The sequence below is a fragment of the Spermophilus citellus genome, assembly GCF_964194105.1.
Source record: "Spermophilus citellus genome assembly, chromosome: 16".
Lineage (NCBI taxonomy): Eukaryota > Metazoa > Chordata > Mammalia > Rodentia > Sciuridae > Spermophilus > Spermophilus citellus.
This window is the reverse complement of record NC_138196.1, coordinates 85466059-85479606: the sequence shown is the minus strand read 5'-3', so window position 1 is coordinate 85479606 and position 13548 is coordinate 85466059. Positions and strand designations below refer to the sequence as shown.

The 13548-nt window shown below is 50.0% G+C and overlaps 1 protein-coding gene across 1 annotated transcript in view; it reads right to left on the bottom strand.

Moving 5' to 3' along the window:
- CSMD1 (CUB and Sushi multiple domains 1) overlaps window positions 1–13548 on the bottom strand; it is a gene marked incomplete at both ends in the record, with an annotated part of 1655719 nt that overhangs the window by 213456 nt on the left and 1428715 nt on the right. The window contains 2 exons of the mRNA XM_081269879.1: window positions 2761–2899; window positions 5573–5764. Coding sequence (XP_081126005.1) covers window positions 2761–2899; window positions 5573–5764 — 331 coding nt within the window. The remainder of the gene's footprint in view (window positions 1–2760; window positions 2900–5572; window positions 5765–13548) is intronic.

Sequence of the window (13548 nt, the reverse complement as noted above, 5' to 3'; positions counted from 1 at the left end):
AGCAAAAATGTTAAAATGGCATTTCCAATGGTGGTGAATACTCTTGGTATTTTGCATAATTTTGAAGATGGCTAAGAGAAACACATCATAGTAACCTTGGTGTGACACCCTTGCCCGTGTCCTGAATTGGCTCATGAGATGTGATTTGAAAGAAGTAGGCTCAGAGGAGTGAATTCCTACTAATATTTGGTTTTTATGTGAATATATCTTTGGCATTACTATATACTTTTACAGTTTTGAAACTGCTTTTTGTTTAATTTAAAAAAATGTAATTGTCTCTCTTTCCCTAGACAAATGGGCCAATCTTGACAGTCCCACCAGGGCAGAGTGTGAACATTCAGGTGCCAAGTGTCAAGCCCGACTAGTCCAGCTCTGGCTCTCCCTCCCTTCCTGCCTCCCAGACCCTGCTCTCGGTTTTGACTCTCCCCTTCTCCAAAGCCGACATACAGCCTGTCCCCACAGACTGGAGTAGGGAGTGGGCTTTCACTGAAGTGTCCAGGGTGGGCTGCTGTGGGGTGAGCCTGGGCCATGGGCACTCTCGAATGGGAGTCTGAGGCTGGCCAGGTGTTATGAGCTGGTTGGACTCAATCAGCCAACCAGCAGGAGCCACTGGGGGCGGGTCATCACGCTGGCCAGCCTGCCCTTCTCCTCTCCTCTCACATCCAGGACTTAATTCAACCACTATCCTATCACAGGAATTTCTGGTATCTGAGACAGAGACGCCAGGGTTTCTCTGTGGTCACGTCACAGGGCTCTCTTTTGTCTTAGAGTCAAGGAAAGAGCCAGGACAGGAAGTCCCTCCCACGTCATGGGCTTCTTCCTGAAGCATAGAGGTCTGGGAACAGCAGGGCTCTGCCCTGCCCTGCATCTCACCGCCCCTGCAGGTCTGGGCTGCACTTCACTCCTGCCAGTGGGAGGCCCTGAACACAGTGTCTGCAGCAAGCTGTATCTGCTTTCTTTGTCTGTTTATTTGCGAGTTCAGTGAAGTCAGAAATGAAGGAGTAAACCATCAGAGTTGCTAAATTTAGGAGGCTAATGGGAATTGTATAGACCAAGGAGAATTTTATTGGGATAACAATTTTTTCAGAGTATTTTGCAAGGATGTTATTAGAATCTGGCCATGTTCCATCCCCAGTGTTTGGCAAAGCCAATTATTATTATAGATTATTTGTTGTGCACTGAAAATACAATCAGACACACTACTCAGGAAGCAAATTTCATCTGGTATCTCATTTTAGACATGGTGTAGTTCATGCACAGAAGTCTAGCATTGAAAATTCAATTAATTATAGTGTCCTTGAAGATCTTATTTCTACCTGTGACAGCTGAACATACCTATAAGGCCTGTGAGTACTTTCAAGGCTGAGCAAGCCTGGGGCAGCCTCCTGTTGGGCCCTTAAGCACCTCTGATCCTACCCAGGACTCTGGCTTTCACCTCCCTACCCCACAGGTACAGCCATTAGGGTCCACCCCAGCCCACACAAATGTTCAAATGGGAGAAGCTGCAGGATCAGGTAACGATCTCTAGGTTGTAAGAGTTGGAAGAGATGTCGGGGCCTTCTGCAGAAGAAGACTTGCTACAGAGACCTCTGCAACACTGAAAAACTTGGCTAATGCAACTGCCTCATGAGTCCTCCCATGAGGTGCACTTTGGGAACTTGGACACTCGGTCATCAATGGAAGATGGCAGATTCCTGAACGAGGCTCCCTCTCTCCCAGCTGGCCTTGGATTCTACTCTACTCTTAATCTCCTGGCACTGGACCTGGTTTCAATGAGGGCATTACTAGAATTCAGCCTTTTAAAAAACATATGCCCAACGACATAGCCAGCAAACGGTCACTGGTTTTGTGTGTTTAGTTGAGTGTCATAAAAGTATTCTTCATTTGGAAAATTTGTAGTAGTTTTAGAAAATTCCAGAAATGATGGCTTATCAACTGCTTGGGATTCCAAATCACAGATCCTTCACATTACACTGACTGGGACCTCATCAGGAGAAAGTGGAGGAGGGTAATCACAGCGAGGCCTGAATGTTGATGCACAGAGCCTAAAAAGAAAGCTTGCTCCCAGGCAGATGGAGACATAGGATTAGACCACTGTGCCCTGGACCTCTGAGCGGCCAGCGGGACAGTCCACTGCAGTGGTTACCTTGAAAAGCATCACATTCATCCAATTCAAAGACCAAAGTGGAACACTAGAGGAGATCTTGGGAGTCAATAAAATTGAACTGTGGTGTACTGTGTAATAAGATAGCATATTGTAGAACCTATAAAATATTAATAGTGCTTGAACTTTTATCATCTAGTACAGCAGGAAGGACCTATCACATTTTTCAGACCAATACCTAACAATTCAAAACCCCCAGCAACCAATTTTTTTCAAAGCTCATCTACTCCTAACCCTCTGCATGATATCAATATGCTGCCTTTGGGATCATCAGCCATGGAAAGTGTACACTAGAGAAGCAGGAGGCTCTGGCTGGAATTATCTCAGAGCACCTGCTGTATTCGATTCTTTCTGAATGTCCTGTGAGTGCAGACCTCAGGGTGGAATGGTCATGCAGCCGATGAGCTGCAGTTAGAGGCATGCCTGGCCCACGGAGTGCCACCCAGCAGAGCCAGCCTTTGCAGCCCGTCACCCTACACGTGCGGACAAAACCAAGGCAGCCCAGGTGAAGAGGTGGACACTCTGAAGGGTCAGGGAGGTCACTCAGGCGTGGCGTTTGAAAGCCCACTGAGCAGAGGCACTCTGCTGAGCCGTACCTTTTGAATATCAAGGCGATGACGAAGTCCGGGTTCACCTTCACTCGCCAGTCACACTCCTTTCCAGGAGGGTACGGCTGAGGGTAGTTAGGGGACAGGATGACTCCTGCAGGGCCCGTCAGGTTGCCGCCACACGCCGCTGGCAGAACAGAAGTCACAGAGGGCGAGTTAGGTCAGAAGAGAGCTGGCAGAGTGCAGGGGACCGCTCAGGCCCTCTGACAAAGCCTCATGCTGTGCGTTCCCACCCATCCCGACATTTCAGAGCCAGAGGTATGTTTTTCATGTTAATAAATTCTACGTAACGCCCCATCTCATTTTTAGGGAGAATTTTAGAACTTCTGGCAATTACAAGTTTCTTCCTATAATTTTGGATTGGACCAACTACTTGATCTCCATGTCACCAACATTTACGTGCACAACCCTTAGGGACACACACCCACAATGTCACCTAGGACACACAATGAACAGGAGCCAGAACACTGACTCCTAAAAATATTTTATCATAGTGAGTGCTTAGAATATCCTATTAAAAGGAACACTTCGTGGATAATGATAGATTGAGCTCCTTTTTCAGTCTTCAGTTGTGAGGTGGACGGGTTCACCTTCATGTTAGTAAAGCACTCATGACATAAACTCACTGTGGTTAGGAGGAGGGCCACTTTTTGTTGTTGAATCTGAAATGTTTAGGATTATTTCACGCACTAGAAGACACTTCTGTTAAACCTGCTGTTACAGGACGATGTTAAAACACCCCAGTTTGTTTGCTAGCACACAGTGTGGACACCTCTGTGAGCATGTGGGTTAGGGGTTTTCCTGTCAAACACTGGCTTCTCACCAAGTTGTTCTAGGACACCACTCCAGCTAGACCACAGCATTCCGGAACCACAGGGGGGCTTTTTAATACCCCTGGTCATACATAAGTTTAGGAAAAAAATTAACTAGAAAAGAAATGCCTTCTGGTGATCCTTTTCAGGAAGGAAGGAAGGAAGGAAGGAAGGAAGGAAGACTTTGTGGGTCTTCAATTACTTAATATTCCCGAAGACAGTGTTTCAAGAGAAGAAACTCAACTAAACCCAGTATGTTTTGTTGCAAACTCAATCTAATCAAAACAAACTGGTTCACAGGGTGCAGGCTGCCAGGAGAGGCCACGCCTCTGCCCCAGACTAGTGAAAATGCACAAGAGTCTCATGCTGAAAGCAAAACCTTCAACTTCAGAAGAGCCATGCAGGACTCTGTCATCTAAAAGCACTTTTAGTAGGTCACTAGGTACATAAGGAAATTTTGAAATTGATCCACCATGTCTGTTAGCTCTCTGCTACATGCTATCTAGGTGTGTGTCTGCAGGTCCGGCTGCCAGCATCACAGGAGAGCCGTCAATTGCCTGCAGGTGGTTTCTGCCTCCCTTGCAACGGATAGTCAAGACAGGAAGTATGGTGTGAGCTTTTGGCTGAGGGATTCACCATTTAGTTGCTGCTCAAAATTAGGTAATGAAGACATGAATCAAGAAAAAAACTATAGTTGGGAAGATAGTCAACCTTCACGATTTCATGTTTAAGTCAATGTGAAATGATACATTTCCTTTAAGAGATTAACTCATAGAGGTATTGCTTTTTAATATTTTCTTCCTTGAGCTTAAAAACCTGTAAACGGAAGGAAAAATTCCTTTCCTAATTTAAAAATAGATCAAAGACTTTTAAACGATGGTTTCATTGATAGGTAATTACTCCACTTGAAAAAAACCAAAGGATCTTGCAAGGCTCCTGAGCCTCAGCCTGAGCTGGAACAGGGCTGGGCTCACAGGAGTCAGAGGATGTCCCTGGGCACAAGCCGGGGGCTGAGGGTCTAAGCAGAGGCTCTCATGTCTCTTGGGCCCACAGAGCACCATGGCCAGCACTGTGCCCAGCTCCACGGGGACAAGGGTCTGGGCTGCTGTGCACTGGACATCCAAAGCTCCCTCGAGAGCAGAGTGGCCTTCAGTGGTGAGCACACCGCTTCACCATCACCATCACCGCCGCCCTCACGGGTCAGTTCCATTTCACATTTTCAAGCAGATTATAATGAAGCACAACTAAACAGTGACCGTTCATTAAGATAAGAAAATCTACTCGAGTTTCTTTTTAGAAATTAAGATAAAATGCTCTAAATAGTATTTCATGTTAAAATATTTCATCAAATGAATAGACAGTCTATGTGTAATTGTATTTTATATAAGAACATATATTTCCCTAAAATGGCATTTGTGATAGAGATCTAGGAAGGCTATAGTCTATAGAACCATTTGTCACTCTTTTAGTAAGGTGAAACAATACAATTTTAATGGATATTAAAAATAAGTTTCTTTTTCATTCTTTCAAAAGCAGTATCATTTCTAGTTTTCAGTATTCTATTGAAAATGTACTGACATTCTAAAAAAAAAACATCTAAAAAGAGAAAGCCCTTCTTAGTGAGTAGGTTTTGCTTAAGGGCATGTATCTCCATTAGGAAAGGAAACAGTGAGGGCAGGTTACAAATTTTGAATCAACAGGAATTTTAAATTACAGTGGTTTGATTGACATATATTTAAACAAGAATTATTATGGACATGAAATGTTAGATAAAGTCAATCACTATATATTGAGTAAATCATTTCCTTTATTTTACATAGTAAAATAAAGGCTCACAATAAAATTTCAGCATGGCCTCAGAGAGCCCAAGGACATTTAAGAAACTCTTGAAAAGTCTTTCTGAAGACATACTCCATGGTCTGAGCAATGCTGCTGTCAGCATGCATGTATTTCCAAACATGAATTTCTTATTTTCTGCGGCCCGATACCTATGCATGTAGGAGGGTCTGGTTGCCAGAAGAAGCGGTTGTTGAGCTGCACACAGGTGATTTTATCTTGTCCTTGAAGCTGATACCCAGGGTCACACTGGTATGTGATGGTGTCTCCAGGCTCCCGGCTGTCCCCGTAGCGGGTTCCATTCTGCGGCATCCCTGGGTCATTGCAGGTGGATGCCACGGATGCTGCAAAGAACAGACAAGACCAGGTGAAGAACTGAGGCTCTGCAGGCGCAGCCTCGTGAGTGGAGCACGCTCCGTGCACAGTCAGCCTGGTGATGGTGTCGCCTTGAACGAATCCTAGCAAAATCGTACTGAAAGTGCAGCCATTAGGGAATGCGACGAGGTGTCGCATTATACCGAGAACACACACGTATATTCCTGCCTGATTTTGATTTACTCTTTCAAAATATTTTAATAAAAACCAAGGTAATTTAAATGATTCAAATAAAGATCACCAATCCCAAGGAACCTCAAGTAAAATAAAATAGGGAGAATTTTTAAGCCTTCAAGGTGACCGATGATCCTCAATTCGATGGGAATCCTCTGCTGACTGTGGGATGGTAGGGGTCAGAGGGCATGAGTAGTCAGTATTACCCAGAATGCCGTGGGTCCCACAGATGCTATTGGGGTTGTTATTGATCACCCCTTTCACTCTGAAGAGTTCCAACTTGGCCACCCCAATCCTAACGGAAGATCTGAAAATGATATCCATCCCTTTGGTGTCCAAAGAGAAAGAGAAAAGCATTAGAATTCCAAGTCCTCTGTGCAGAAGCCAGTGTCACAAAACAGGCTGGCAGAGAGTCCATGGGCCTCTGGAGCCTGGTGACCCGAGGCTCCGATGTCGCTGCGACCGTCTCACTACCCCCAATCCCTGCTTCGGAAATCCCCCACACAGGCAGTTCAGACCCAGCCCGAGTTCAGCAGTGAGGACGCAGCCAGCCCAGGTCAGACCCAGCACAAACCCAAGGCCAGTGCAAGGCCCTCTCCACTCCAGTTTCGCGATGCCACGTGTTCATGCCGTGCTGGATGAGGAGGGCACACCTGAGGATCCAGCCGTGCACACCTTTCCAAGTTTGCCTGTTCTACCAGAACAGGTCTCGCTGGCCCTGCAGTGCTCATGAGACTACGAGGGACGGTCTTCCTTCTCTTCCAGGCACGCCAACCCCAAGTGTGTACCCACCCATCTCTCCACACACCTGGTGATTGAAAGCAATGAGTAGGCTTTGCTCTCAGTTTTGTACCTTCTGGAAATTTTACATACATATGCACACACACATACACAATGCATATGTACATATTTATAGTATATACTTACATTCATATTCACATACACATACATATATAAATAAAATCCACTTGGATATAGAGATAAAGAAGACCTGCTCTTTACTCTTGAGAAATGTTTATCCAAAGGTGAGACCGAAAAGTGGGGACCATGCAGTTAAAGGATCAAAGACCCAACAGCAAGTGTCACGCTAAGGGCTTCAAGGATCTCTGGTTGGTCAGAGCTGCTTCAATTCCCAGCACCCCTCATTAGGTCTTAATTAGCACTTAATGATCACTTAGGCTCACTGATCTTTGGCTAAGCACTCAGTAAAGGAGAGACTAATATCTAGGTAATTAGCTCAGCCAAGGAGAGGAAGTGCAGAGCGTGCTAACTGGGCCCCTCCTCCTCTCCGACTAATTGAGGGCAGAGGCTGTCTTAATGACTCCATCTTTTCCTCTAATTGGTTGGTACTGTACTTTCACATGTCTGCATACGTGTGTCTACAACACAGCAAGAAGGAAAGAGAACGTGGGTGGCCCACTGCAGAGCTGGAACACCGTCCTCACACCAGTGTGACCCACGTACCCCTTCCCAGCTCATCTCCCCCTCCAGGCAGCCACCACCCTGAGCCTCAGGTCGCCATCCGCTGGCTTTTCCAGGGAGCTGCCCTCAATGTGTGACTGGCAGCTTGGTGGGCATGCCTCTGCGTCTGCCCTGGGGAGCCGTCCAAGTTCCGCTGGGGCGTCCTCTCCTTCTTGCTGGGGTGTTTCTGGGAGCCCCCGCAGAGGTGCTGTGCTCTGGTTCATCTGTGGTCATTGCTGGGCAGTGCCCACTGTGTGAGTGCACCTCAGGTCCCCCTTCTTGGTTGCCTGGGGCCGATTTCTTTGGCCTTCCATGGACTGCTGCTGTGGAGACCCCCACCCCACCGTGTGCCCTGTGTGCCCTTGAGCCACATGACCTCTGCTGCTGCCTCCGGATTCTCACTTCCCAGGAACCTGGCGCTGGGTCCCTGGTGGGCCTGGCCTGGACTCTGGCCCTGGGAGGGCAGTCAGCCTCATTCTCTCCACCAGCTCTGTCCATCTCCCCTCACCCCCTTCTTTCTTACCTCTTGCCTGTTTTGTGCTGATCAGTTTTTGTGTTCTCCAGTCTTCATTTTAACATTTCCTTAGAAATTTCAACGTGTGCCAAGTTACGATATCCCTACTTTCCCGTCCCAGATCCTGAGACCCTTGGGTTTTTATCATTCCCCCCTTACTGACATGCTGCTGCTGTCAAGTACTTCAGCTCTTCTTTGAAACCTTAGATTTGGCCATTGTCTGCTTGGGTCTATAAATGCTGTGGATTAAAAGCAGCAGCATCATTATCATCATTTATGTTTCTGTGTACATGTACCGACTTGCTCACTGTGTCTTCCTTTCGCTCACCCTAGACTTTCACCTGGCTGGATTTTCCCTCCTCCTAAACACCTTTCTTCCTTACCTCTAATAGAGACGTGGCAGTGGGATTATTCTCGACTCTGTTTGCCTATCCACGGGCCCTGGCTTCTCCTGGGTGGTCCTTCTCGCTGACCTTCTTACCATCTCATCTGTAACCTCAACCCTCATGCTCACTGAGGTGGTTGGCACTTTTAGAACTGGCACTGCTGCTCCTAGGCACGTCACCTGGATAATCCTGTGTCTGTGTTGAAGGTCTCTTCGTCCAAAAGGGGTTGATTTCATGAGGTGCCTGAAACAATGGGAACCTTTGAGGACCACACAGACCGTCAGAATCCCCCAGACACTAATGAGCTGCTGTGGTCATGAACGGCCACCTCTGCGTCTACCCCATGTCCCCCTCTGCCCCTCTGCCTGGCTTCCCTGTGATGAGCCCACTTTGGCGTTGGAGGTGTGCACTAGGCGTCCTTTGGATTCCCAGAGGAGAAAGGCCTGTCAGTGTTTCACGACCTGGAGCTGTAGGACGCTCCGGGGAAGCTCCATGTCACGAGGGTCCCCAGGTGCCCCAGGACAAGGCCACTGCCGAGGTGCAGCCTCTGCGTCTCACGTCTTCAGGGCTCTGTGGGGAACCCAGTCTCTGCAGGCTCAGCACTGCATTCCACAGAGCTAAAGGAGTTCTCCAGCACTTTCAGTATCTCCCACTGGAGTCAAGGTCCCATCCACTATAAGGCTGGCTGTGAGTCAGGGCGATTCTCTCTTTGCTACAGGGCACGGGGGCTGACCCCTCATTCTTCTTATCACCTCAATGTCGCATCAGCATTTGTGTTCTGAGAAGAGGAACTTCACATGGAAACAATTTCTGTGGAGATCAAGAGAAGGACAGTGCTGGAGTTTCTGAGGAGGTTCTGTGACAGGAGGAGTGCAGGTAAGGCTGTGTCAAGGTGAACTGGAGGAGCCTGCTGTCATTCCACTCTTCTCCCGGCATGGCGGAGGCTGAAAGATGATGTAAACCCACACAACCGTCCAGGAAGAGACCGGGACAGCAGGGGGACGCAGGGCAGACGTGGAGACAGTGGTAACAGAGCATGTGAGTGAAGAGCTAAGTGCTCCTTAGCTCATGTGTATAACAAACGGAAACACTGAGCCCACGTCTTAGCTGAAGCTTATGCCAGTTACGCAGAAAGGCAGGTTGTGAAGATGGCTGAGGATGCACTTAGAGAAGGTGCTTGCATGTGTTTATATACCTTCAAGGATTGCTTGAGATCACCAGCAAATCCACCATTCAGGTTTACTCAAATGGAAATGAAATCCAATATCTTCACACTGCCCTCTTAGAACTACGAATAAAAGTAAAAAAAATGTCCTAGAGTTATCCAGATTGGATGAGAAAGCAGCAAGAAGACTTGAGAAAGGAAAAAAATCAAACACCACCTTGGGAAATGCAGAGGGTGGGTCTTTGAAATGAACTTCATCGCACCTCCCTCCAGTTTGCTTTGCGGAGGATGTTCCTGTGAAGGCGGTGACCCTCGTCCACACCAGCCCGGGGCACAGCTGCAGGCGCTCGGCTGGGCAGAAGAGCTTTTCCACCCTCCGGGTCACGCTGACGTCCTCGATGAAGCTTGGTGGCTGTACTCTCCCGTGTGACACCACGTACCTTCCACTCAGCTCGCGCTTCGAGACCTTTGTTGGTGACTGAGTCTCCCCAGTTCCTGGCGTAGAAAGGGAACCAGTACCTCCCAGAGCTCAGTCTTACCGACTGCCTCTGGAAGAGGGCAGGGTGCTGTGCTCCGGTTCCGGGCGTTCCCGGGGACGCTCCAGGTCCCTCAGGCTCTTCTGCAGACCTTCTGCATCCAGGGGACGTCTCTCCATTCCAGCCTAGGCCTCTCTCGCCAAGCAGCAGGGCCGGCCCTGTTATAGGGCACAGCAGGGACAGGGTGCAGCCACCGTGGGGCTGGACGCAGGGTGCCACTGCCTCTTTCCAGTTAGAGGAAGTCATGGGTCCCCCATGACCCCATGGATAACGGAGCTGCCATGTACAAAGTCGTGTGTTTTTCCCAGTTTATTAAAACAGACTTTGACAACTTAGGCCCCATCCTATCCGACATACGAAGCCTCCTTTTGTGGGCTTTCCACATCATCTAAAAATGGACTTTTGACTGAATTCTTAGCTCTCACGAGCCATCTGCACCCATGGGCTGAGGGTTGCATCTGAGGGGTGATCAGCTTGGACTGGTCTTGAGGCCAACCCTTCGAGGACTCAGTCCCTTGGCCACTCGGGCTCCACCAACGCTGGGGCAGCTGTGTCAGTGGATCATGTGTCTGTCATCCTAAGGGACAAACAGCAACACCCTGCATGGCATGTCCCTGGGATGCATCTGGGTGCCCAAGGCCCGGGCCAGCTCGAGGGAACAGTGAGCGCAGGCCTTGGTCAGAATAAATGGTACAGGTCACTCTGGAGGACAGGGCCTCTGCTTGTGCACACCAGGCTGACACCATCTGTGTGGACCCCAGAGCAGCCACCCCTGGGAACGCCGGCCACCCGAGGAGCCAATGAGACCAAGTAGCTAACAGTGCCGTCGCTTCTACCCACTGACCTCGTGTGGTCACGTGGCACAGCTGAGGACGCCGTGGAGAGGGTCCTGCTCTGTCCAGCTGCTGCCACTGGACAAGCACCACTGCTACTTTCTGGAGTGGTCCTGGGGGACAGAGGCACTTCTTTGCCAAGGATCCACGAGAGGAGGAGATGCCATGGTCAGCCTGGCACCACTGAACTCTGCTTGGAGCAGCCGTTGACCTCGTGGCCAGCTTTCCCAATAAAGTGATGTCTCACCTGCCCTCCTGGTGTGTGCTCCTGGCCTCTCGGCAACCGACCCCTCGGCCCTGTCACAAGTGGACCGTGAACCCGGGCCCACATTCCTAACTTACAAAACGAACAGCCCTGGTGCTGTCTAGCCACGGTGTCTCTCCACGTAGTCACCCCCTGAGTGACAGGATTCTCCTTTCAACTCCCACTTTCCAAGGTCCTTGTTTTATGATAAACACTTTTCAATCTTTAGCCAAAAAAAAAAATCCCACAAGAGGAAAAATAGTGTATTAACTAAAAATATGTTCCTGCTACTCAAGCCTCAGTGAGTCCTTGACAGAGTCAAGGGAGCCTGCATTTTCCTCATTCCCTGGTCAATCGTTCACAAGTGTCCGAGGGCCTGGTGCCGTCAGGTCGTGTCCTAGGCAGTCGGACCCATCTGCAAGGAAGCCGACCACCCCAGGGCCTGACTGGACACAGTGCTCGTGTGCATGGACCCCGTGAGACCCCGAGCCACACTCAGGCCTGAGGCGGAGATCCAGTCGCGGCTTTAGCAAGACAGGAGGCTTCCTGAACACCGGTGCCACCCCCAGCCGACCCACCTGCCAGCCTGTGCCACACCACAAGCTCCTCTTGAGTGTCCATGAGCTAGGAGTCTTTCATTTTAATAACCTGACTTCAGGATGTTGGACATTCCTGATTGAAATTCACAGATTTCCTTTCAGAACACAGTTTCTGCAAAACCAGGAACCACTTGAGTCACCCATCAAGCCGAGCCGTGGAATGGAGGCTGGCAGGGTGTGGGCACTCCCTGACACCGGAAGGGGTCAGCAGGTGCCATGAGCACGGTGTTCACCTGTTCAGGAGCCCAGGCTTCGCAGTGTGACCCTCGACTTGCTTTGTCCCTTAGAGGCCAGCGGTTCCCCTCACAGTGAGATACCGACTCGAAGGCCCAGCCCAGCTAACCCAGACACGGGCGCCCTTCTCTTCCACACCGCAGTTCCTCCTGTGCAGGGTGCACACAGGTAGGCACCTGTCCCATATTGCCACACTGGGGAGTCCAATGCAGACACGTAAGCACTGACTCTGTCAGTGATCTTGCTTCAGCCAATCGTAAACCTCAGTCCCCACCAGCTCTGGCCACCACCTCTTCTGGAACCTGAAAGCTAGAAGGGCTTTCCCATTTTCTGAGGGTTGGGAACCATCAGAACACCAGCAGTTCAGGTGTCAGCTCACATAGGCTCCCGCGGCCCCCAGCCCTGAGCATTCCTCGCTGTGTCCCTGGCCACTTCCCACCCTGCAGAGCTGCTGAGCCACCACAGTGGCGACCCCAGGCCTCAGGCCCAAAGCACTGAGGGTCTGGCTCTTCAGACAGGACCCCGGCCCTGGTAGGAACCATGACGATGTCGTGATGTTTTGCATTCGTGTGGCAATATTACTCTTTCTCCTTGATCCTCATGTTTCTGAACTAAGAAAAGGGAGAAGTGATCTGCTATCTGGATCTCCACCCTGAACTCACCTCCTTATGCCTGGGACCAGATTCTACATGCTCTGAGGAAGGCGTTTTGGGTGAGATCCCAGCAAAGGGGAGGACATTTGCAGGTTTCCTCCAGCCGTTCCTGGCCAAAGAGGATTTACCAGCTTGGGACTCGGTCCCACCCACACCAATGCCTGGATGGCCAGCAAGTTCTAGAAAACAGGAATAGAAGTCTTCTCACCCCCCTGCAGGGCCCACTCAGGCTGGACCAGGACCACAGAAGTGGTTCTGAACAGGAGAAAGTCCGACCTGACCAAGCTCGACCCTCCTCCGTCACCTCTACCAAAGTCAGAGGGGCTGAGCATCCATGGACACCACGCAGCCCACAGAGGGAATGCCTGAGGCTCCAGAGGAAGCTTAGGATCCACCTGAAAATGGACAAAAGGCTCCAAAACATCAAGGAAGAGGACACCTGGGTGGACATAGGAAGGAAAACGCTCCCCAGCCGACCTGGGGACCCTGGCCATCCTGGCGCCCTGATGGCGTCACACGCAGCCCCGGAACCCACTGTGCCCTGCCCATTGCTGCCCTGGCAGCTGAGGGAGGCACCTTTGGAAGCTGTGCCCAGGACCCTCTGAATGGATGACTAGAGAAGGTGGACAGGACAGTGGGAATCTGCACCTGTGCACGGGAAGCTCTCGAGGTGTGCTCCCTGCAGTTGGCCTGAAGTTGGGATAAAATTGAAAAACACAAGGCACATTTGGTGCTTTGGAAGGTGAGAGAGCTGCCCGTGAACTCTACGCCCCTGAGTCAGGAGAAGGACCTGAGGTTAACGAGGGAAACCTGGGTTAGTGCAGAGAACCCAGGGCTGTGAACCAGCCTTGTCATGAAGACGGCTGGCTGATGAAGATGACCTAGGGGGCCCTTCAGAGTGGATGACTGAATGAGTGACGAGGCTGCTGAGAAACACGCAGAGTCCACTGAGGA